This window comes from Bombus bifarius, unplaced genomic scaffold, assembly GCF_011952205.1.
Source record: "Bombus bifarius isolate JDL3187 unplaced genomic scaffold, Bbif_JDL3187 scf7180000008008, whole genome shotgun sequence".
In the NCBI taxonomy this organism is placed as follows: Eukaryota; Metazoa; Arthropoda; class Insecta; order Hymenoptera; family Apidae; genus Bombus; species Bombus bifarius.
Window position 1 is genome coordinate 5597463 of NW_022884386.1, and position 25092 is coordinate 5622554.

The 25092-nt window shown below is 35.4% G+C and overlaps 3 protein-coding genes across 4 annotated transcripts; 1 reads left to right on the forward strand and 2 right to left on the reverse strand.

Moving 5' to 3' along the window:
• Positions 1-288: 288 nt before the first annotated feature.
• LOC117206802 (NEDD4 family-interacting protein 1-like) lies at positions 289-2563 on the reverse strand. The gene is made up of 6 exons (XM_033446444.1): positions 2385-2563; positions 1813-1959; positions 1608-1748; positions 1390-1513; positions 1124-1309; positions 289-1054 (listed from the first exon to the last, which is right to left on the reverse strand). Exons 1-6 carry the CDS (start codon positions 2409-2411, stop codon positions 951-953), a joined length of 729 nt encoding a protein of 242 aa, XP_033302335.1. The 5' UTR covers positions 2412-2563; the 3' UTR covers positions 289-950.
• Positions 2564-2979: 416 nt separating this feature from the next.
• LOC117206801 (putative oxidoreductase GLYR1 homolog) lies at positions 2980-24856 on the forward strand. Its single transcript, XM_033446443.1, has 10 exons — positions 2980-3112; positions 3210-3246; positions 4166-4254; positions 4334-4460; positions 4655-4756; positions 4927-5118; positions 5744-5917; positions 23253-23363; positions 23459-23903; positions 23994-24856. The coding sequence occupies exons 1-10, from the start codon at positions 3078-3080 to the stop codon at positions 24191-24193; spliced, it is 1512 nt and encodes a 503-aa protein (XP_033302334.1). The 5' UTR covers positions 2980-3077; the 3' UTR covers positions 24194-24856.
• LOC117206800 (leucine-rich repeat and immunoglobulin-like domain-containing nogo receptor-interacting protein 2) lies at positions 7759-15613 on the reverse strand. 2 transcript variants are annotated; one of them, XM_033446441.1, is made up of 4 exons: positions 14966-15613; positions 12767-14568; positions 12191-12473; positions 7759-11967 (listed from the first exon to the last, which is right to left on the reverse strand). In XM_033446441.1, exons 2-4 carry the CDS (start codon positions 14557-14559, stop codon positions 11317-11319), a joined length of 2727 nt encoding a protein of 908 aa, XP_033302332.1. In that variant the 5' UTR covers positions 14560-14568; positions 14966-15613; the 3' UTR covers positions 7759-11316. The 2 variants fall into 2 exon arrangements, with proteins under 2 accessions (XP_033302332.1, XP_033302333.1); XM_033446442.1 differs by lacking the exon at positions 14966-15613 and having other exon boundaries at positions 12767-14896.
• Positions 24857-25092: the final 236 nt, after the last annotated feature.

The following is a 25092-nucleotide window of genomic DNA, read 5'->3' on the forward strand; positions in this document are numbered from 1 at the left end:
TTTATTCGAAAAAATTAGTTATATCTCGACACTGATTGCTTTGTATATTTTATCATTGTAACATATTTTATAATAATTTAAAGCTGAGTTAAAATTAATATAGAAAAATATATTTATATAACAATGGATAAAAAAGTATAAGACATATTAGCTTTTTATATTGTTGTAATAAGTATATAACAATGAAGTTTCTGACAATATAACATATAATGTATATAGATTCGCAGCAATTCTTTTATACATTTATGTGTGTACATATACACACATATATACATAACCACACATATGTATATTTTATGAGTAACTTATATTTTTAAATTCAATAAGGATCCTCTCTATAAATTATAGTAATATACAAACAAGCAATGCAGATTATCAATATATAGATCATATTCAAAATTCTAGAAGCTTACCTAGTACTAGAAGGTATTACACAATATCACTATTAGAACTTTTATACTTCAATACCTGTCTACGGACAATGGTTATATGTTTCTTCTTACAAAATAAATTCTTTTACTCATAATTCCAATTTTATATGTAATAAACTTACATATATCTCAGATGTCACGAAATAATTCTTATGTGTATCTATTCGTACAAATGAACAACATGTAAATAATGTTTCACATTAAAGCATTGTCCATACTATTTGAGCAATAAAAATTTACAGTTTATTTTATCTATGTGGTACTAATACATAAAATAGTGTGCAGAAGTTATCTTGTTTCTGTTTTTACCTTGCTCTGTTTATCTCATACATAAGCAAATTTGGCAAATAGTCTTAATAACTTTAATTTTTCTTTTTTCTAATAATAGAATAGTACATAGCCAATATTAAGTAATATATATTTTTAGAGGGTGTAGATTATATATTATATAAATACAACCCCAGATAGAAATGCTGTTTGTTCTAAAGCCAAGTTAGATAAAAGTGCAAGTTTAATGGCTTAATAAAAAAAGAGTAAGCGTTCCTGAGCACTTCCAGGTAGTAGTCTCCAACCACGTTTGATGTTCAAATATTGAATAATAGCACGTGCACAAATCAAAACTCCTAAAAATTAAATGTAGCACATATATTAATGTAAATATTTAGAAGTAGTGTCAATAACAAAATACTAACCAAATCCCATTATCAACCACCATAGCCATGAATTTTCACGTGATGCAAGATCAGTGGAATGTTTAACAATAAATGTCCATTTTGACAAAGATAAACCAAAACCAGACAGTGCTCCATATCGAGATGCAATTGTATGACAGAAGCACATCATGAGTAAAAATCCGATCCAATTAAAGCAAAATGCAACTGTCATTGGAATATATATTATTTAGATATAAGTGTAATAGAAATATGTATAATATGCAGGTATATATTATTCAATTTACCCAAAAATGCTGTAAAGAACATAAAATCAGTGCCAAGTAAAGTACTCTCTGGATCTCCTTCTACAACTTCAGTATCTATAGCCAATATTGTTAAAGGCCTTGCTGGTGTTCTAATATTTTCAGGCTATAAGAATGTTATTCAATTGATTAATATATATTTGGTTTTAAAAGGATATTGTAATTAATTAGTAACAGTACTATGTGATTAAATCAATTACCATGTGGATTTGAGGGTAAGGTTCCCCTTGTAATGTTTTCTCACGTTGTACTTCCTCATAACTAGGTAATTTTGTGGCAACTTCATAAGGTGGTGGAGCTGAAAAATCTGCTTTTGGAGGTGGAATGTCTTCTCCTCCAGTCTATAATCATAATCTCCTTAATAATAATAATTTTCCATAATGTAACAAAAAATTTGTATCTTACCATACGGTCTTCAATTGAAGTTTGTGCTGCAGCAATGTTTCCCGAATTGATTGTATCATTTTGTATAACTGATACAGACACAGCTAGTGTAGGTATTTCATTTTGAGATGATGGTTCCTCATTTAAGTTACTATTTGTTTGTGGAGGCTAAAATTAAATTACTCATCTTTAATATTCTTTATCAATAAAAGATCTCAAATAATTAAAGATATGAAATATTGTTTATATTTTGGTTAAAAATGTTATTTTTTATATATCTCCAGTGTTGAGGTAATTAAAACAATATAACAAAGTATAAGGTTTTTTTTATTTTATTGTTTTTATTTTATTTAATCTCTTATTCTAAATCACTCTCAAGAAACAAACGAGGATCATTGTGGACAATGTTTTTATCGACATTTTCATGTCAGTATTTGTGCATAACGTGTATTATAATACATAGAAATATTATTTTACGCATGTGAAATATGTTTACCAAATAAAAGGTATTCTGGCAATCAGAGATAAATTGTAAATTGTTCATTAGAGCCTTTGAAATATTTATTACGATCAGCATCATTTATGAAACATACCATATTGTAATGAATATTACTATCCATTCCTGGTGAAATTTATTCGAAGCGCGGTATATTATTTTGATTACGTAGAAGAAATAAAAGATACTGTTTTCGTACGTACTGCTGCTTTCTAAGACAGCAAAAGTTCTTACAATCGATGGCTGACAGCTGGCAAGGCTGTATCGCCGTGAACTTAGATTTCCTTACACTTTCACGCCTATCATTTTCATACCTTTATCAGATACTGAATATTTTCCTGTTACTTGTTAATAAATATTTCTTTTATTGATAGAATTTTTATTTTTAATTTGAGGTATCATTTTATTCATTTATTTCAAATTTTGTATAAAATAATTATAAGTTTGAAGTCAATTTCTGATTGGTTATTCATAAGACGATGTTGAGAATTAGGTTGTAGGACGGGAATCTAACAAATCTGAATTTTTCCTGTTAGCGGAAGTAAGCAATTACAAGTTAATACTATTTAAATGTTATTATTTTGAAAAAGCTATTAAATTTGGTGAAAATAATAGATAAATATATATTGGTATAGTTTATTTGGTTAACTAAAACCAAAAATGGTAATAAGATATTCATTTGAGTCATGTATGTTGGTGGGGGTATTTGGATCACGTCGTCATGCACAAACGACGCTCTACTCCTCAGTCAGTCGCTTGCCGATTGTGAGAGCAATAGGGAAGCTTCATTATGTCGGAGGTATTCAAGCTGGGTGATCTTGTATGGTGTGTACTTATTATGTGTTAATCAATGGATGTTTACAATAAAAATAGTGCAATCCAAATGGCGGTGATTAATAATTGATATCTTTATGGATTTCAGGGCCAAGATGAAAGGATTTTCGCCTTGGCCTGGTCGGGTAAGTTGGAGTTAACTACTAACGGTTCTATATTAACTATACTTTGCTTGGTTGTACGCGCCACGAAGTCAAACGCGGCCATCATTTTGGCGGGAACATTTCGTGCTTCGCTTAACTGTATACCATACTATTATAAATTGATATATTTTATGCTCCTGTTACTTCTTATTACATATCTCCCACTATATCCGTCCTTTAAATTCAAATTGGCGCGCAGACTATGAAAATATAACCTAAATTATGTTATTTACCCATGATGTTCTTAGATAAGCTAAATTTCATGTTTACATTACGTATATCCAAGCAGTTATTGTTTAAATTATTTCTTTTCTCATTAGAAACAGATAATTTGGTTTTATTGCAAGATCAGTCCCTCTAAAATATTCGCGCGCTAATTATGATTTTCTTCAGTTGCAAATTGAGCAAATCATATAATTGATTATAAATTATACGTCTATTCGTAATAATCTATTTATTATTTGCTTCTATTTTATACGTAGTTTATGAATAAAATTTGATATGATTGAATAATTTTATCCTTTATTTGTATATATCATCGTTTAAATTATATTCAACATATAGTATTTATCCAGTATTTATATTTAAATTATTTAAATGAAAAATACTGACACATTTAAAATTTACGTATTTGCAAATATTTAATTTGATTAAATAAGTACATTATTATAATGAATAAAACAATATATATTTTATTTACATTTGCATTTTTACGTTTATAACATTTAATTGTTTATTATAAAACATGAAATATAATGCACATGAGATACAGATTTATGAGTATTATTAATATTGTTATTTACAAATATGATGTTATACTTTTATTTTGTTATGGAGAATATGGAGAATACGTTTATCGTCATTTCTATTTTAAATACTAATTTCTCCATGACATCTTAAGGTGTCTAATCCTTCAAAGGATTTGAAGAAACCGACAAATACTAAGAAGGGGCCGGTTCAATGCATTTTCTTCTTCGGAACAAATAATTAGTAAGTTTGGATGAAGTTATTTATTTTTCATGTTTTGTAATATATTAACTTTTGAAACTTACATAAATATTTATTGTAGCGCATGGATAGAGGAATCTAATATAAAACCATATCTAGAATACAAAGATACTTTGGTAAAGTCTAGTAAATCTGGTGCATTTAAAGATGCAGTAGAAGCAATAGAGGAATTTATTGCTAATGGAGAGGTAAGCTATATGAATAAAATGAAAACTGTTTAATGTACATGTTTCTGTGATATATATGATATAGTGAAATTTATAAAAATATGATATGTTTTATAAATATCTTATAACTATTATTGCTTACTACAGTATACTAAAAAAATTTTTATAAAAAATTATTAGTTATATACCATTTATTATAGTATTATTTGCTCTAGGTGTTTGAAGATGGCTTAGACCCAGATTCTTTGTTCGACAGACTTAAAGAAGAAAGCATATCTGAGAAGAAAAATATAGTAAAAACATCTAAACCTCGTAAGGTTAGATTTATATTACATATTATAACAAACAATCGAATTAAAATTTATGCATTTTGATACATTGAAATTACAAAACAAATTTAATAAATCATGCTACTAATATGAATATAAAGCGTCATATCCTAGAATTAATATGCAGTACAAAATATGACACGATACCATTGGTTTAGGAAACGCCAAAAACTAAAAGATTGGACTCTGGTGCAAGTGATGCCCGTCGTCCAGCCAAAAAGCAACGGAGAGAATCAAGTACAAGTAACAGTAATAGAGTTGGCAGCATTAGTCCTGCGTTAAACCATTCTACTCCTCTCAGAAAATCAGGATCAACTCTCCTTAACAGGCCAGCGAATATTGCTAGACCTGTAAGTATACTTTACTTTATTATTCCACGATTGACATATACAAAAGTATATTTTTTTCAAGAAGTTTTCTCGTATGATATTGTTTAACTATTCTTAATTCGAAAAAGATTAAATTATAATAGTAAATATTTTAATTGAATATTCACTAGGAACAGGAACTTGCGTCTTTTAGAGCACTAAATTCCAACAACTTTTACCCATTCATGTAAATAAATAAACAACAACAATATTACGCCTTCTTTAATTCCTTTCCATCGATATAAAACTAGTATCATTTAACACAAATTCCAAATTTTCAATCAACAAAAATCTTATTTTTATGAAGTAATGTAATTTTTTAATTATACATGAATCATTTTTATCATTATCTTTGTATTTGTAAAGCTATATTATATTATGAAAACTGTAAAAAATGTATTACAGTCAAGTTCTAAGTTGTATTTCAAAGTAATTTGTTTTGTGTTTAAATTTTGTTAATATCTTAAAGGAGTTTTAATGTTCTTTCAATTTAAAGAAGATGGTTATGTTTACTTATTCTTATTTTTTAACCTCGAAATGTAGTTTACTGTTACATAGGTACTTGAAATTATATTAATTGTTAATATGTTATTACTTAATACAATAGGTGACACCTCCTTTGGACGTGGAAACATTGTCGCAAACACTTAAAGAAAAAAACATCCTTCCTTCAAACTTGAAATTTGGGTTCCTTGGTTTGGGAATCATGGGAAGTGGTATTGTAAAAAACCTAATCAACAGTGGACACAGCGTGATTGTATGGAATCGGACGCAGGAAAAGGTATGTGCAATTCATTTACTTATGTTGTAATGCAATTACAATTGCAATATGGCTGTTTTATTGTCGTAAGTGATATCTTCATAATTATAAAAAAAGAGGTCACATTTCATATAAATTATTAACGCTAATTTATAAGAATAATTTTATTTTAACACGATAAATCGAATACGAACAATAGGCAATAAAAATAATAAAAAATATTAATCAATTTTTACCAATTGAAAAATAGATATATTTGATATACTTTTTTTATTTTGAAATACATTAAATTTCAAACAGTCATATAATTACATAAAATTTGAATTTGCATTAAGAAAAAATTGAAATTTCATTTTTCGGCAGGATATATGTATTATCTGAATGTATCTAATTTTATACAAATTCTTAACACGGTCTTCGCTATCAATTTTATTGTTGCATTGTCAGCAAAAATGACATGGCCGTGTTTCGTTTTTCCTACTTCGTATCCTACCTTCAATTAACAAGATGTTATTGCTCTGACAATTTGAATTCTGCCATGAAAAATTTCGCGAATGATGTTTATTCCTTCAATAATATGTTTAAATGATTTTGTGGAAGTTAGGGAAAAAAGAAAAAGAAGATATTTTGATAAACAATCTCGTTTATTGATCATGCTGCATGTTCAGCTTATGGTTAAAACTACTTAAGTTGTTATTGAAAACAAACATTAAGATGGTAACGAAAAACTAAATTATTTATCAGGCGAAAAATGAAAAATTCTGCAGGGGCACAGGTACCTACTTATTTGAATTGTAAAGTAATTCAATAACTCTGACTATCGCGTGATATACGATGGAAGAAGTGGGATATGTATCAGTTGAAATATTTTTGGGACTTCTTCCTTTCCATTTTATCGTTACGAAATCTATAATATTGAAAAAATATATATATTCCCGGTGATTTGTAATTTCTTTGATTTAAGTGTAAAAAAGGAAGGAATATATATAAATATACAGGAACAAGAAAGTGGAAATATTTTTTTTTTTTTTTCAAGAAAATGTTCTAATTTTTTTCTACAAGTATTATTTTTCCAAAAATAAATATTTCACAAATTCATATTGGTATTCGTAACGCGTGTTTTTAGTAGCAGGCATAAAAAATGCAAAAGAATACAAACTACCAAAAGCACTCAAAAGACCGCGAAATCGTATTTTCATAGCAGGAACTTTTGTTCATTGAAAAACTACGCGCAATTTGAATATTTAATATAACAAAATATAGTGCACACGCGCGATTTACATTATCTTTCATTTTGCTACACATAATACGTATCGTGGAACGAATCATCTCGTGGTATTCCACAGCCTATTTTTGACGAGTGATTGTTCTGATGAAGTACATCTGTAGCCACCTAATTTGTATATCTAAGAACGTTAATGAGTGTTTAACGATTAATGGATAATCCTATAATCAGTTCCTTGGATCGATAGATATGACGTATAAATTCCGATTCCATCATCGAAAATAAACGTTTAAGGAACAACTTTTAGCGATACCTAACGTAATTTCGTTTAGGCAAATCTTAAAAGCACGTAATTAAGTCTTTTCTTTATTTCGTATTACGACATTTTGCTTGAAAGAGAAACATCTAGACTTTGATCGCATAGAAGTAACTTTTCCGTCGATTTCCCGATCTTACAGATATATATTTGACGTACGTTCGTACAGGTTTTGATCGCGTGCCCTTCGAAGATAACAAGTGAAATTTTAACATATATATACAATATCTAAGTTCGATGAAATTTTCTATGGGAAAAGCCTTTTGAAAAATTAACATTATACGTCAATGTGTAATGTAAACTATATTTCGTTGAAACCGGTTTTTTTGATAACGAAAATGTCTAGATAACGAAGGTGACAAACTGTCGAAACGTTACGATGACAAGTTTATTACAACGTTGCCACTAGATTCGAGTGACGCGATACTTTTCGTATGAAACGTAATGTAATTATAATATGACGGCGCACGCGCGCATCGGCATACGGAAAGGGCAATTAAAAACCGACTCGCGTGTGGCACGCTACTATACCACCGCTAAGATTCACGTCGGCCACACCAATCACCTAATCGGTTTGCTTTCCTTCGTTCTGTCATGAGACGCGACTCGAATCTGTTTTCCCGCAGCGTCATTCACGGTAGCAGCAGTTTCTTGCTTGAGCACGATGCCTTGTATTCCGTGATGTATACTTTCTGCCGCGTTCTGTCGCGTCCCCGTTTTCGAGGGATGATAAAATTTTATCTCCTTCAAGTCGCTGAAGCGTTCCAAAAATAACGGCGGAGCACCGTTACATGCGTTAGCTAGTTGTCTTATTCGTTTCGCCGGCATGCAACGTGTGTGGTGGGGGCCGCGAGGGGCGATTCAACGCACAGAAGAGAGGGAAAAGATTTGAAAAGAAAGAAAATCGGGATCTCTTGCGTTTCAACGTACATATATTACCACGAACTGCAAGTTCTACTGCTTAAGAAACGGGATTGCATGCGCGCAGCATTTTCTACGCATTAAACTTACAATATATACATCAACTTTGATTACGTATACGCGTCCGATCATCTTTTCAGTTATCGAACGTGATTCGTTACAGGAAAGTCGTTTTGTCTTGAAAGGAGTAACCTGGATTATTTTGCATAATTGAACTGGTATTATCAGTGAAATTTGACAAGTTACGAGTTACTATTATTAATAAATACCTTCGTACGACAGTGACATATGTTTATAGTAACGAAATGAAATGAAATTTTACAAGTGAACTTGAAAAACCTATCTGATAGATTATCCGATTATCGTTTGTAAACAAAAATTTATAATCCACAATTTGTAACTTGTCGATATACTAATGTTATTAGTTGATAAATCATCGTACAAGAAAACTCTGATAATAGAATGAAATTCTTTTTTGCGGCATCGTATAGTTTTATCGTCACAGTTTCGTTAGAAATTCTAAAGTGAAATTCAGTAAATTGAATAGCACGCGTGATACTAATTTCTTCGGTTGCATTAACGGTACAGCGTCAAACTGTAACGTTTGAGAACCACTTCTCGGCGCGGAAAACGGTGGCAAATTTATGACTACCGTGCCTTTGGAAGGGTTGATTTGCGATCATATACAGTCAATTGAATCCACTTTAGAATACAACGCAAGATGAATTTAGTGTGAATTTAAAAAATAATTGGGGTGACCTTTAGACACTTTTTGTATCTAATGGCAGGGAAAAAATTCAATTCTACATTCCCGTTTCAAACTAAGCGTATTTTATTCTAAAAAAAAATTTGCATATTTCTAACGTCTCAAGAAGTAATAATTCGATGTACATATACGTTCGAACCACTTTGTGGCATGCGTACGAAAAAGGAGATAATCGTTTATACGATTGAGAAAATAATTTTTTATAACTTTCAAATACATCGATAGATTTTATAATTGTATTATTCTTTTCTTTGTTTCTTTAATCACATAGATAAAGTAGAGACTCGGAATAGATAATATAATGTCAACGAACGGTTCTCTGTATATACAAAAGGTTACAGATCTATCTCTCCAAGTTTCTCCAATTAGAGTAAAACATTGTCAGGGAAGTACAACAGCTCATAGAACATGCATTATCTAATAAGCTTATTTAAAACATCGTACCAATGATGAGAATCTAACTATGCTCGGTTCTTTTTTTCCGCGATCGATATCGTTTGGATTGTGCACATAGAAAAGCAGACGAAGAAAAAGGAGTGGTCTGATGTTCGAAGCCTATAATAGGGCCGTTCTCGAGCTGATTATTATCATCATAATTAGAATAGATCTCTCTCGTCGTAACTACTTCAGTTAGTGTACCCGAATAATCAAATATCTCAAATGTGGATCCTCAAATTTTTGATAGTCTTTTTATAATTAAAATCGAGATAAAATTGTTAACTCGGTATAGTTTAATCGGATATTTAAAATTCAGTTCACGTTTCATATTAAAGAGGAAAGACGCGGATAATATAAAAATATAGAGTATGATATTTAAGAAAAGGCTATTTTCGTTATAGATCTACTAGAATTTTTTGTACGTGTTTGTATCAGTTGGATTGTAGTAACAAAAGCTTGATTGGATAAAAGAATTTAGAAATATCACTTATTATCTTCTTTGATACTTCTCGAAAGTTTTTCTTTTCGTAACGATTGGTATAACTGTGTTATTGATGATATTTAATTAAGTACATGTATTTGTGTTGTTCTTGACAAAGATAGTTCTTTCTCTGTTAAATAATTATATATTTCTATATTTCGAATAATTTGTATTTTAACGAACAAAGGATAGGTTTGAAGAGCGAAAACATTCGCGGACATTGGAAAAGTAAGAAAAAGATTACATGCGTTCCAATGTCTGGACACTCGAATTTTTCGAAATGGAAAGCGAAAAGAAAAAAGGAAAGAAGAGTAGTATGTAATCTAGACGGAATAACAAACAGCGTATCGGTTTCGTCGGACTTCGATCAGTGAATAATCTTCAGCGATCGTGTATACCGGTACTGAGTTCAATCTTTCATAAAAATTGAAGTCACACGTCTCCGCAAACTGATAAAGTCACACGCACATTTATTTACAGAAGAATAAAAGCGAATCGATCGATTTCTTCAAAATCGTTGACCTTCGGGTGAAATTGACAATTAGGCGAAAATTAGTACGGACCCGTTTATACACGCGTCAGTTTTGTCTCTTCCTTCTTTTATCTTCTTTTTTGCTTTCTCAATTTGTTTTGTGAGCTTTAGCTTTTTATTTTGAAATTGGCTTACGGCAGGGTTGGCAGTAACACTATGACATCTTGCGTTTCTTTCCAGCGTTTTCTTTGTCTAACGGTCGTCGATTGTTATCGTTTGTGCTGAGCGATGATAACAACAATGATAAAAAGCACAAAGTGTAAGGGCGGACAGAGTACAAGGTCATCGATCGAATCACAGAAAAATCCTTGGCAACTGTCCGCGATTTTTTTTTTTTTTGTTTCTTGTCTTTTCTTTAGTTCTCCTTAAACAACACTCACGCACACACAATCATTGGCTTGATCGATGTTGGCAAAAGGACACTCGCAGCCTTTGATACTCGTAGGCGTTCTTCTCTTATCGTTCATCGAGGTATATCTTTGTTTTGAAGCATTTTTAAGGGAGCAAAAAAGACATTTTAAAAGACGAATAAAGAACAATCGGATTTCGAGAAATCCCACGATAGAGAAAGATACCACCGTTCGTTCTTGCGAATACAGTCTCACTTACCGATGTAGAGGCACTTCTTTATATTTTTCTCACATAATGATCCAGTGGCAGTACATTCTCGTCTTAATTGTAATCTTGCTATATAAAGAAAGGTTAGTACCCTTTTGTATTAACACTTGTCATCAAATTCGTCTAAAGTTTGGTTTCACGCGGTAGGTCAGGCAAACTGGAGCTAGGTGCAAGGAGACCAAAACTTTCTGGCGTTTCTTTAGGCTCTTTGGCTAAGACTTCGCTGCTCAAGCCTTTGAAAACTGACTTGACATTGTCCGCATCTTTGTACACCGACAGTGAGCTTCCGTCCTCGTCGATACTGTGCAGAATTATCGAATGCGGTGATACGTTGTACAACGGATCAAATCGAATCGGTGGGCCCATCTCCTCGATGTAGTTTATATGGATCCCCTCCATTATATTTCCATGAGGACTGGTCGACGAAAGTTCCGTTGGCGTGTAATATTCGCTGTTGACATCCTCCAAACTAGCGCCGTTCGCCAGATCGTCGATCTTTGCCTTGAAGTAAGTATCCATACGGATCGGTCCATCGTCTTTTGTATCAAATACCATCGAATCGCTCTTTCCGCAAGAGCCGCTCCGGCAATTATCGAAATACAAGTTCGGTAGATTCTCTAGTACCTTGTTCAGTGTTTGCTGTTGATACTTGTAACTCTCGCGTAGTCTTAGCACCTGATGGGCGCTGAACTTTCTTATCTTGTTACGCTGGAAGACATAGTTTTCTCGCACCCAATTGAGCTGACTCGTCGAGTAATCCCGTACTTTCCTCACCTGTTTCGAGATCAGAAAAACAACATTGTGAAACGTTCGCACGCCATGACGTCTGATCTTTCCTTTGACATATTTCTCGTTCTTTGTGGAAATTATTTAAAATTTGACGAACTCGTACAACTTTGTTTCAAAGTAATCTCTAATGGTGTTACGCGAATGCGAGCAGGACGATATTTAATAATTCTACGTTGAATAACGAACTTTCCGGTAAATGTTTCATTACCTGATCGTAATACTGGTCTCTGAGAGCCGTAAGGTGGCTCGTTCCGTAGTCCCGTATGTCTCTGATGTGTCTCATTTGACCTTCGTAGCTGTCTCGAATCCATTCTACTTGTTGAGCACAGTTCTCTTTTATTCTGTGCACTTGTTGAGTGTAATTCTCGCGTAGTCTCTCGAGTTGCTGACTCTTGTATTGCTCGATATTATCCAACATTTGGTAAATTTGCTTTGCTCTAGGCGTGGAACCCACCCGTCCACAGCACATACACCAGTTTAGACAGCCGCATCTGAAACGAGAGGAAACGAACGATTTTATATACAGCGATAGAAATTGCATAATTCGCGAACGGTGTCAGTTTCACACGAATTCGCAGTTACAATTGAATATATCAAATACAATGCATTTATGTATTTTCCAAGGCAGAAGAGAAAAAAAGTATTGACTAGGTACGCGAGGTAACGAAGGTAGCACAGGTGATGCACACCTGCGCATTATCATTTTCGAACGCAGTGGCACTTATGCATCAAGCGATAATAATAATCGGTGTTGAATTGCATTGAAACGGGAGGAAATACTTACTTCAGCAAAAGATAACGAAGCAGTTGCAAGAGAAGCGTTAGGAGAAGAAAGGCCGTCGCACTGGCAGCGCCTACCAATATGCTCATGATCCTGATTCTGTTTAATGTTATTGGATTCATCTGCAAACTAATATAGGTGGTGGCATTGGCGATCGGATTCACCGCGTAACACTTGTATTGTCCAACATCCTGCCTGAGCAACGTCGCTATGTACAAAGATCCATTCTCGAGGATGCGTATGCGACCATCATCGACAAACGGTACACTTTGTTCCCATCCGTGTACGGAAGGATGTTCGACAAAAGCGTCGGGAAATGCTGGATCAGGATTCCAATGCAGTACCTGAAGCCTCGGCGTAACCCATGTTAATGACGGTGTGGGATTGCCATTGAATTCACATTCGAGTAGCACGGGGTTTAATAAAAGATGTTGCTGCGTGGGCGTAGCATATATCAAATTTGGCGGTGCGCATTTCAAGTAACGAAGGGTTTGAAGGATATCGGCAGTACCGTCGATTTCGTCGCCGCAGCGAAATCCACTCTGAAAAACGGTTCGCAGGTGCTCCTTGCTTTCGGCCCACTTTACGAACCAGAACATACGGCAATCGCAGGCCCATGGGTTCCCTTGTAGCTGCAGCTCACTCAGAAACGATAGCTGCGCCACGTTTGCCGGTAGGAAGGTCAAATTGCTATCGCGTAGATCGATTTTACGTAGTGCCGGTGTACGATCCAGGGTACATCGAGAGATCTCGCGTAACGGGCTGTTATTCACTTCCAATGTCTCTAATTTATCTAATCCTTTCAAGTCCTCGTTACGAAGGGCCTCTAGTCTTGTTCCGGAAAGCAATAGAGTGCGTAGTTTCCTCACTGGTCGCCATACATCGTATGGAAGCACCGTGACCGGTAGATTCTTCAAGCTGAGCCATCTTAAATTCGACAGGCTGTGGAACGTGATGCTTGTCAAACGCGTGATAGGATTCCCAGAAAGATCGAGGTGCTGCAACGATACGAGATCGGCGAACAGGCCACGCGGAACTGTATCGATCTCGTTATCGGCCAGCTCCAAGATCTTCAATTGATTCAAGCCGGAAAATAAACGGGGTGGAAGTTTGGTGAGTCTGTTGGCGGACAGGACGAGTTCCTGGAGATTTTTGTTGGGCCTGAAACTGTGATCCGGCAAGGATACCAACAAATTACCGGAAAGATCCAACCGTGCCAAAGACTTGCATAAAGCGAACACTTGATAGGGAAGTACTGAGAGACGATTGCGTGACAAGTCGATTTCTTCGAGCCAATCCAAACCCTGGAATGATGCTCGTGGGAGTGTGGTCAACCGGTTTCCGGTGAGATTCAGGTACTGTAGTTGTTGCAGCGGATGGAAGACGTCTGACGGTAATTCCGTCAGCCTATTGTCACCTAAGTTGAGATGTGCGAGGAACGTTGTCGCGAGGAATGCGCCAGGTTCTATCCTCTCGATTCCACTCGAAGTCCAGGCGAGACTCTTGAGACGAATCGCTGGCTCGAGGGCGGAAACGGGTATGGTAGCGGCTCCGACGTTTCTCAACACAACATTGGTGACTTGCCTGGACAGACCGAGTCCAAGGAAGTTTCGTTCCCGGCACAGTATGCTTTTTCCATTGTCCAAGCACTCGCAACCCGTGGCACATTCTACACGCGAGGACGGCGACGTTTTTTCCGTAATGAACGTTGCGTCCTGCGTATCCGTAACGTGCACCGCAATGAGAAGGACTATTAACCACCACCACGAGTCCCACGTGAAAACTCGCTCCCTCATTCCTATGACCTGTAATATGACGATTTCCACGCATACAACCAAGAATTCCCATGTCCTGATGTATGTTCGCGAAATCCAAAATTTACCAATCGATCGACTTTAATGCTCTTCTGTTAAATTCGTTTAAAATTCTGCGTTATTTTCGAATCAGCAAGTAATAGCGGATATACACGTTCAATGATTATTATTTATAGTTTCTCAAGAAGAGGAGGAGGTCTGCTAACGTAAAAGCGTACATTGTCATTTCTTTACGAGATTTCCGTACGCATTACGCATGCTTTTGCAAAAATATATGAAACGTGTTTATTACATACATGATATTAGTTTTTCTTTTCTTTTTAGATTGTTTTCTCTGCTCTCTTCTCTTTTCTTTTCTTATTTGTATTTTCTCTATTGTGTTACGTACCTAAGCGAGGATCATGGACAAGCCACGAAGCACCGATAGTCTCGGCTCTGAGATAGCGACGAGCTAACTGGTAGTATATCCTTAACCGTTCGCAAAAAATCCGGCCCAGTGTCTTATGGAGGTACTGAAATTACTGGATTTGTTGATGGTGACGGCAGTGGTGTTGCTGCTATTGCCGTGTCGAGCCGGTAACATAATTGTGCGCGCTCTAATGGAACGACTTGCAGAGTTCCGAAATTGGACGGGAAGGTAATCCGCCAGCATACAATAACCGTTGCACACAGCTAACTATACAGCTATGGAAACACTCGCGCGCGCCCAGCTACGCATATAAATGGATAACACATTCAAACGAGCCACACATACACGCACTCACGCACACACACACGCACACACACATATAACACGCTGTTTTCCGTTGCGTTTTCTTTTTTTTTTTTTCTCTCTCTCTCTCTCTCTATTTCTTCGTGTGTAGTTACTCTATCTGTTTCTACGTGCCGGCCCTGTCAAACTTTGTAGCAGCAACGCAAAGGTTCTACTGTTGTTTCGTATGTCACATGACACACTCGTGCATCGCGACACGTTTAGCGTCGTCCGCCGCCTATCAAAGGCAAAAACTGACTGTGAAAGATTCGTTCGACTCTGGCTGCTCCTCGTGGTAACCATCGTCTCGGAAAACCGGCAACGTTGCGAGCTCCAAGAACCGCGCCGACGCGAAACCTACCTCGCCGCTCTGCACCGCGCTCAACGAACCGCCCCATCAGGGGAGCCCGATCACAACCAGACACAGCCCTTTAGCCCGATTCCTGCCCATTGTCCCCACATCCTCGCTAGCCTTACCAGGATTATTTCTTTCTATCTATTCTCAACTACGTACTCAGATACGTACTTTTATAGTCTTATTATTTATTACGTGTTTTCTATTACATATGTTCTTCTATGGTTTCGTTAAGTATTCTTCTTACGCTCGTTAATTAGCACATTTTTATCTGCCATCTTTCCACTCTGATGAACAGCGTCACTACTACTTTTGCTCGAACGAAAAAATTTCAAATTCTTTATCAAGAAATTTTTATTTCGTAACGTATGATACGATTTCCTTCGTCTCTTCGCGTATTGTCTGTAGTTTAGTTTGGTATTCAGTTTCAGTATTCAGAAAATATTTGATATTCTAATTGGAAATTTCAATGAAATCACAATGAAGTATGATTCTCACGTTCGTTTCCGGGTAACATAGAAATTAACGTATACAAGTAGACCGTGGAACGAAACGCTTCTGTTTCTTGATTAAAGACCATCGTTTTTATATAGTATTATAAGATTCGTGGTATTAGTTTCACCTGCAATCTTACAAGCATCGTTTCGGTTATCGTGTGACACCGATCTAGTATACATCTGTGATCCCAGTTTTTACTCGATGCAAGAACATCGTTATGTATTTGCAGTATAATTGTTATTTTCACGATTACAAAGATCATTCGAAAGCGTGTCTGTTTGTGTACCAATTGCGTTCAGTTAAAATGATACGCAAATATGAAACGAAAGTGCTTCAACTGAGAGAATGCTTGAAGAAAAATATTTGACTGAACGTTTATTGAAAGCTGCCTACTCTATACCATAGGAAAAATATAGCACTTTATTTATAAAACAGAGGTGACTTTCAGATTTCTACAACACCGATATTTTTGTTAAAAATCGGACTTTTTCCTCTAGGAACTATTCATCATTTACGTAACCTGAAATTACATATTGTAGAAATCTGTTCTTTCCTTTTCTAAGCATATACTTATTATTTTTAATTACCTTGACAAAACGATTTGTCATTACTTTAACTATTTGTTGCAAATTATCGTACGTACTGACAATGCAAATTTCAATTGATATCGAGCAAAGTATCATTAAGTTTGTAGTTCCATTTTATCGAGAAAACTAATCACTTTAGAGCAAGGAGCAAAAGTATGCTAAAATCGTTATCGTAATAAAACCACCGCACACCTGTAAATCACTTGTTTAAACTGTTCATGTGTACAATTGCCAGATTGACCTTGGTATGATAGCTCGGCCAGCGGTAGCTAACGTTCAATTTTGAATAGGGCTCAATAAGAGCGAGTTTTCTACGTCATGTAAAGAAGAAAAGCATAGCGTAGAGAGAGAGGAGTATGATGTAATTTAGCCATTAGAGAACGGTCTTCGGGTAGATTGAACAATCGCATGCTAATCCTATATCTGTAACAAATTCTTTTTCGCGTTTATGAATATCAAAGGTATTCAAATTAATCATAGTGTAGTACGCAAGAAATGTCACTAATAACAACATCACAACTTAGATGCACAGTGTTCTAAAATTAGCAAAAAATATAAATTTAAATGTACATATGTAATACGCTATTGATGCGCATGAAAAAAAAACTTTGAACAAACAAACTCGCTCGCATAAACGATATTAATGACGCATTTAGAAGTTGAGTGTCATATATGCTTATGTATGTATTCGACACGATAATAAATGCTTGAAACTACAGTTCTATCATATTCTCCAATTACAGATATGTTAGATAAGCCTCAATTTATGTATATTATATTTGATTACCTTGGCTTCCCTCTCCTTCTCTTTCTTCGTTTTTTATTTTTTTGCTTCAACTTCAAATTTCACCTCGTTGTGTCTCGTAAGCAGAATTCAGCAAGGTCACGAATCACGGAATGCTTTATCACAATGAAATACAGCAAAGCGAGTGAGTTTGGCAAATGTTTGATTGAATTATGTCCTAAGCTTGAATCAGAATTAATAGGGATTGCGTAATTCGCGCGACACCTTGTAGATCGTTTTCGTAATTTGTTTCGAAACTTGATTTGTGTGCATAGTCGTAACGAGATTGAATTTGACCTTGATTGCTAAACTTCTATAGCTTGCGCGAAGACTTCTCTCTCTCTCACACACACACACACACACACACACACTCTGTCTCTCTCTCTCTTTCTCGTCGGTCATGGCCAAGGGAGGCAAATGTAGGGGTAGGGCCATTTGGTTTCTTATCCTACTCTCTTAAGTCTCTGGTTAGTTTCCATTATATAATTTCTTCAGCTGAAAGAAACGTAAAATTCTTTTATTATTTCCAAGTGCTATTATCAGAAAACGATTCATGCGATATTGCGATAGTAAATTAATTAGAAAAAATATGAGAGAAGATTTCCCATCAGCGAAACGTGACACTTGATCTTTGTATTGCACAATATTAATAATTCTTCAATATTATTGGAAGATAACATAAATGGAAAATAAATATGGATTTATCGACTAAAAATATGTTACGTAATGACACCGATAAATAGAATGGAGGAAGGAATCCTTCCAAAGGAAATGCCTTAAGTCGATTGATGGCATTTACAGAGCTTTTATAAATCGTGTTTATCACGAAACGAGAAACACGAATATCGCACGAGATAAACAGAGTTGCTTTATATCAAGCGGAACATTATTTTATTCGTGAAAACATCGAATTCAAAACATTTCATCGATTCCAACATATTTACGAATTTATGTGAATCGGTTTCTCAATCTCTAAATAACTAAAGATTACATTAGTATCAAATTGGGTACTGTTGTTACGTAACACTGTTGGCACATGGTGTTTAGGAAGGTCGAAAGGTATCGGACGGATAGTAACGATGAAGAAAAGAGAAGTAGCTATTTTAAAGGACAGCACGTTATTTCGACTTCGATGGTAGCGACTCAGGTATAAAATTGGCATAAAATCGTCTGCTGCGATGAAAGCAGAATGGAGTAGAGGAGAATCGAAGATATACGTTAGAGGTTCTCCTATGTTTTATTCTTGCGAACAAACACGACGTGTACTTGTCCGTTTGGCGCGTAACGCTTTTCTTTATTGCATAATATCGCTCGCAACTGTGTATAGTTAACAAGTGGAAGGAAGTATTCGCTTCATATTCGAGTTAAAGTGGAATGGTTGAGTGCAGCGATGTAAGAAAGGAAAGGCTTGTGATTTGAGGCAAGGCGATAAGTGGCCGGTTGCTAGTTATGAGAGAAAGAGGGAGGGCTCGTGCGGAAGCGAGAGAACTCCAAAGAACGGAGAGACACGGTCGACCGTCGAGCAGACATGAGTAGAGCTCGATCAGCTGGGAACAGGCCGATGTTGCCACGTGTCTCTGTATGACCCCCGGCTGACGGCTGTGTCGAGTTCGTGGATCAATATTACTGAGATCTGGCAACCTCGCAGGTATCCAACTCTTTATTTATACGTGTCGGTTAGACGGCGCAGGCTCGCTTCGAAGCTTCCTTTAGTCGCTTCTGTCCTTCGTTGCTTTCCTTCCCTTGGCCTTTACCAGTCTACCGCGATTTTGATATTTTTAAAAGGTGAATTATTTATCTGACTGCAAGTATATGCATAATTGGAAAGCCAAATAAATCTACTAAAATGGACAGTCGTTCGGCACTCGATAACAGTACCTTATTGCTCGTATTATATTTTACCGTTTATAAATATTTTTAGGATCGGTAGATATAGATCGGAACGATCAGGGACGTACGAATACCAAGTACAATGTATCCCAAGATACATATAGTCTGAACGAACGGCTGTGTCGTTAAGTTCTTCTCATTCGCCCGTTTTGTCCGTACTATGGCTCACGAGCTATCGGGATGCGTATCGTTTCTATCTGATAAAGATACTATTGTTTGTGATATGATCGCGACATTTTGAATGTTATCTTATCTTCATAATGTCTATCTTAATAATATAGAATTTTGTAAAAGCTAAGTAACTTTCTCCTCAAAATTGTCTCTTAATCTATAACAACTGGGATCCTTGAATGATAACCAGGAGAACTTTTAAAAGTTTCTAAATTAACAATAATAGATCATATCATGTTTCTACAAGTTTTTTGCTACTCTTAAAATATTCACAAAAATATCTTGGATCCTGTCTACTACATCATTTAACAAGCCGTAGAATTTCCACACTAAGTTGCACGTGAACCTACCTAGAGAGTCGCTAATTACTCCCTTACTAAACGTACTCTTCTTTCACTTCGCTTTTCTGGTCCTCTAGTCTCGACATGCTCGTTCTTGCTAGTGTCGTATCAGCAGTTCGGTGAAATTAATTGCTAGTCGAGTTTCCGATTTGATTGTGCTGATAATAATAATCGGTGTAGGAGACATCTGAGATTTTAAAAATACTTCTAAAATAATTAAAAAAATAATAAAATAACAAATAGACCTATAAAACACTCGTCATTCTTTGTTATTAAGCAAACATGCATGCAACTATGCAACTTATCCGAGATATGTAATTGCTGAAACGTTGTGGGAGTTCTTTCCACCTACAAATCGTTTCTCTCTACGTGAGTTCTCACGCTCCTCCTGTTGCCATTTTATTTCCTGATCGTGCGTCGCGTACCGACTAACAATAGCGCGAACTTTGCGATTAGAAATTTTATACAAATGATTTCCGCACGTTCACTGTGAGCCGCAAAGGTCGTTATACCTCTCCACCACTGCTTGTATGCGTCTACATCCGCTACCTTTGCAACTTATATTCTAGCACGTTGCTTTCGTGCTTGTTCACTCGTCCGATTCTCTTCGTCGATGGACACGTGTATACGCACACTTCGCTGCCATCGTGTGACCCAGTTTATTTCTTGAAAAAAAAAGCGCGCCACTTGGATACACGAGGGAAAAAACTAGATTGCTAAATTGGAATCATCCCAAGCACATCTGGAATCGAGTGATAAAAGTTTTAGCGAAATATGAATGGAGCGGGAATAATACTTAAACGAATTCTAGGAATGTACTGTAGTTAGCGTACCATCGTATTTCGTTAGACACCGTCGTTTAAATAAACCGGCAATCTGTTTAGCGTATATAACCATCCACCCACGAATTTCCGTAGATTTGAAATGATCGCTCATGGCGCAGAGCAGTGAATGTTTTCCTATCTATATACGGTTACGCGTCATATACATCGTTATTACCTAAAATACACGATCCATATGTATTCATGGTGCGAGCTTTGAATATTATCTAAATTATGGTATCACGTTGTCAAAGCTTGAGGATTTTTAATCGATGGTATTCGTTTTTGAAAATCATTGAATTTCTTGCTTTGTAGAAATAAGCAAGTTGATTGAAGCTCCAAGGTTATTCATTGGCATATATGTATAGCTGCATAAACTTGAGCCTGTTATATGATTCCTCGCTACGTTTAAGCGTAAACAGTGATATCTCTACCTGTAACAACTCTTCAGGTTTAAAATAAAAATTATAAAATAGAATCATTTACATTTTTTCCAACTTACTCAACTATACTAATAGCATATTTTAATTCACATAGATTAAATGCATTTAAAATAGTAAAATTGATAACAACAACTATTTTAGATACATATCTAGTTTTTAGTTTTGCAATTTGGGCTCATATTGTAATGTGGACGTGGCAACGATGCAAGCAATTGAGAACGCGTGGACATATCCTTCGCTTCACAATACATATGTCACAGAAATGAAAGAAAAAGTAAAAGTTCTTTGACCAGCAATATTTTTTACACCTCTTCTTTTCTATTTCTTCTTCAACACTTATTCAGTGTCTGTTCTCTATCGTTTACGGTTTAAGTACATCGCCTATAGGCCGAGACGTACTGAATCATATGTACGATATAACGTCCACAAGTATAGAAAAGAAATAATACTTTCATGATATTTTGACTGTATGAATATATATATATATATATATATATATATATATATTATATTGATGAATAAAATATGAACATATATATGTGTGTATATATATATGTTCATATTTTATTCATCAATTGAATGATAAGTTATCTTCTTATTATATATGTTTTTACATAACAACTACATGAATAATTTCATGTAGTTGCCGAAATAAATTGGATTTGTAAGATAATACAGGTCAAGAATACGATCGATGTACACTTCCTGCTCGATTACTCTTGCGCACGTGCAACAAAACAATAGAAGATGCAAATCAGTTTTCATATTCGTTTCACATAGTCGATGCTACTTCTGTGCCGTCTGACAAATTTGTTCGGAATTATTTGTTTCGTTGGTATAAGAGTAAATGAACCTTCATTGCGGCCACTCTCGAAAATTTTAACTTCCACAAATCAAAGATTGTTTATTGACCGAAACGGAAGAATAAACTACTTGTGTTCCTTGTTTCTTTGTTGACAACACAACTGACTCATGACTGGTCACATCTAGAAACGCCGAGATACATAATCGTTAATGCCAGGAATATTCTTTCAGCAACTGGAGTTTATGTTCATTAATGATTATACGAAGTTCGATAAGAAACATTAATTAAGACAAAAATTACATATACTCCGCTAATGTAATATTAATACGATTAAATATGATTTTATAGTCAATATAAATATATTTGATAGAAAAATACGGATCGCGTGTAAAGAGTAATGACGCCATTACATATTGTAAAAGCATGGCGTCGACTTACGCTTGAAAATCTAAAAGAGAATTTTATTTCGTATATAAAATGTAGTAATATATATGATAGTTTTTGGTCAAATTTAACAAAATAAAGTTACAGATATTACCACATTTGTCGTCAGTAAACAGTAATGTATATACATCTACATGTAATGAATGTTTTCATGGTTGCTACGATAATATGGTGTTAACGGTTTCTATTGATTTATCACACATTCTCGACATATTGGAATGTTTCGAAACTTCTAGAAATTCATCAGAGCATAATTCCTTCTAGGTTACGAGAATAACTAAACGAATTTATAATCCTTTAAATCTCAATAAATATGTAGATACACCTTTTGGCCGTATGCGGGAAATATCTTTAGATGATGCAATGGCGTCGTTTGCTGATGTGGCAAGCAAGCTTGGAAACGTTTAGCTTCGAAGCCGTTCAGACAACCTACGTGACCAGAATAACGGCGCAAATGGCGAGTGGCTCGTTGTGGCGACATCTACCGGAGCCGCTATCGTTAGACTTTGTTCGTAGTACCATGTCGCACCGAGCGATGTCGCTAAGATGCTAAATCAAAATTTATCAAGGTCGTAACAATAGGGCCTCAATTTTTGAATAAAAAAAAAGTACAAGAACGTTTCTCGCTCAAATACATCACTTTATTTCGTTATACAAAAAAATGTTCTACATAAAATTATGTTTACATGCTTTGACATCGATCGGTTGGTCCCATCAGTTTTCAAAATTTCAAGTTCAAGTTAAAAAATTTGAAAATTTACATTAAACGATCTTTTTTTTGTTAGTGTGCAGATTTTGTAAAAGCTGGAGCAGAACAAGGTTTAACACCATCCGATGTGGTGCTCGCTGCAGATATTACATTTTCCTGTGTGGCTGATCCTCAAGCTGCCAAAGACGTAAGTAAAAAACGTGGCTTATCTTTCAGATCCTGTTATATATAAGATTTCTTAACGTTATTACAAATATAAAAAATGTGGATAATCTTTTTTAGATGGTGTTTGGGAATTGTGGAGTCCTCACAGAAATATCTCCAGAAAAAGGATATGTGGAGATGACTGGTATAGATGCAGAAACATCTCAAGATATCGCCGAGGCAATAACAGCAAAGGGTGGCCGTTACTTAGAGGCCCAAGTACAGGGTAGCAAAACACAAGCGCAAGAGGGTACTTTAGTGATCCTTGCGGCTGGCGATCGACCTCTATTCGACGAATGTCAATCTTGTTTCGAAGCAATGGGGAAAAACAGTTTTTACCTTGGAGAGGTGGGAAATGCTTCTAAAATGAATCTCGTGCTACAGCTGATGGCTGGTGTAACTCTTGCTGGTTTAGCCGAGAGTATGGCTCTAGCAGACCGTGCCGGTCTACAGCAAAAGGATGTCCTCGAAGTATTGGAATTAACATCATTGGCATGTCCTGCCATTCTTGACAAAGGGAAAGGTATTACGGTCTTTCTTTTCTTTATTGATCGAGCGTAATTGAAATTTAGATCTGGTTGAACGATATCTACAATGTGGTTTAATTTTTCAGCTATCATCGAGGGTGGTTTCCCAACGCAGTTACCACTTCAGCACATGCAAAAAGACTTAAGACTCTCTTTAGGTATGAGCGATCAATTAGAACAGCCATTGCCTCTAGCTGCAGCAGCGAATGAAGTCTACAAACACGCTAAACGCCTTGGTTACGGAGAACACGATGCCTCCGCTGTTTACATCAGAGCTAGGTTCTAACGGAGCGTGCATCGTCAAAATACCATATTTATTGCAATATCTAACGTTGTTTCCTGTCGCTACCCGAGAAGAGTAGTGCGCTATTTGTCGAGGATGTACTAAAAAGTCACTATGGGTCGTGATATTTCTTAGAATGTTGAAGCAGAATAAGTTTCTGTTGTTTCTTAACTGAATGCAATCGAATCCAATGGATTTGAACATATACTAATAACAGTAAAGTTGATTATGCAAGTTTCGTCGTACATTTAATGCTACAAACATGTAAAATAAATATACATGTACTTTTTTTACACGTTTTTTCAAGGATACTTTTTGAGTACACATAGGCGAATGACTTTATCTTTTGTTTCGTTTTATTTTAATGCATGGCGACTACTTTTCTCGATAACAGCGTGGGTCTTTAATAGTCAATCTATCGAGTCGCTTCCCGGCTTCGTCCCCGTAAATTGCATCCTTCGCTTGAAAACTTGAGAGACTTGGGACGTGTCGAAAATGTGCCTTACGATACTATTGGAAGCAAGGCTTTTAATTTTTTTGTCTCTTGATTAGGCTGCACGATAAATTTAAACTCTTTTTAAGTAATACAGTATAATTGAATTAAGTTTTTTATGCTGCTAATTAACGGGATGTATTGTTAAAAATAAAAAGGATGATTAAGGTAGATCGTATGCTTTATTGGTGCAATTTAATCAAAATAAGGTCTTCGCTTTTGTAGAGAAATTTTGGCAGTATTTTAGAAGCGTCCGTCGAATGAAGCGAGCAGATGGCAGAAAAGAATGGCCAGCATTTTTTATCTTTCTGATTTCAAATTTTTATTTTACTTTTGCGTTGAAGGACAAATTGTACATTTTAATTGTACGTGTTTATAAAACGACATATTGTAGACATTATTATATATA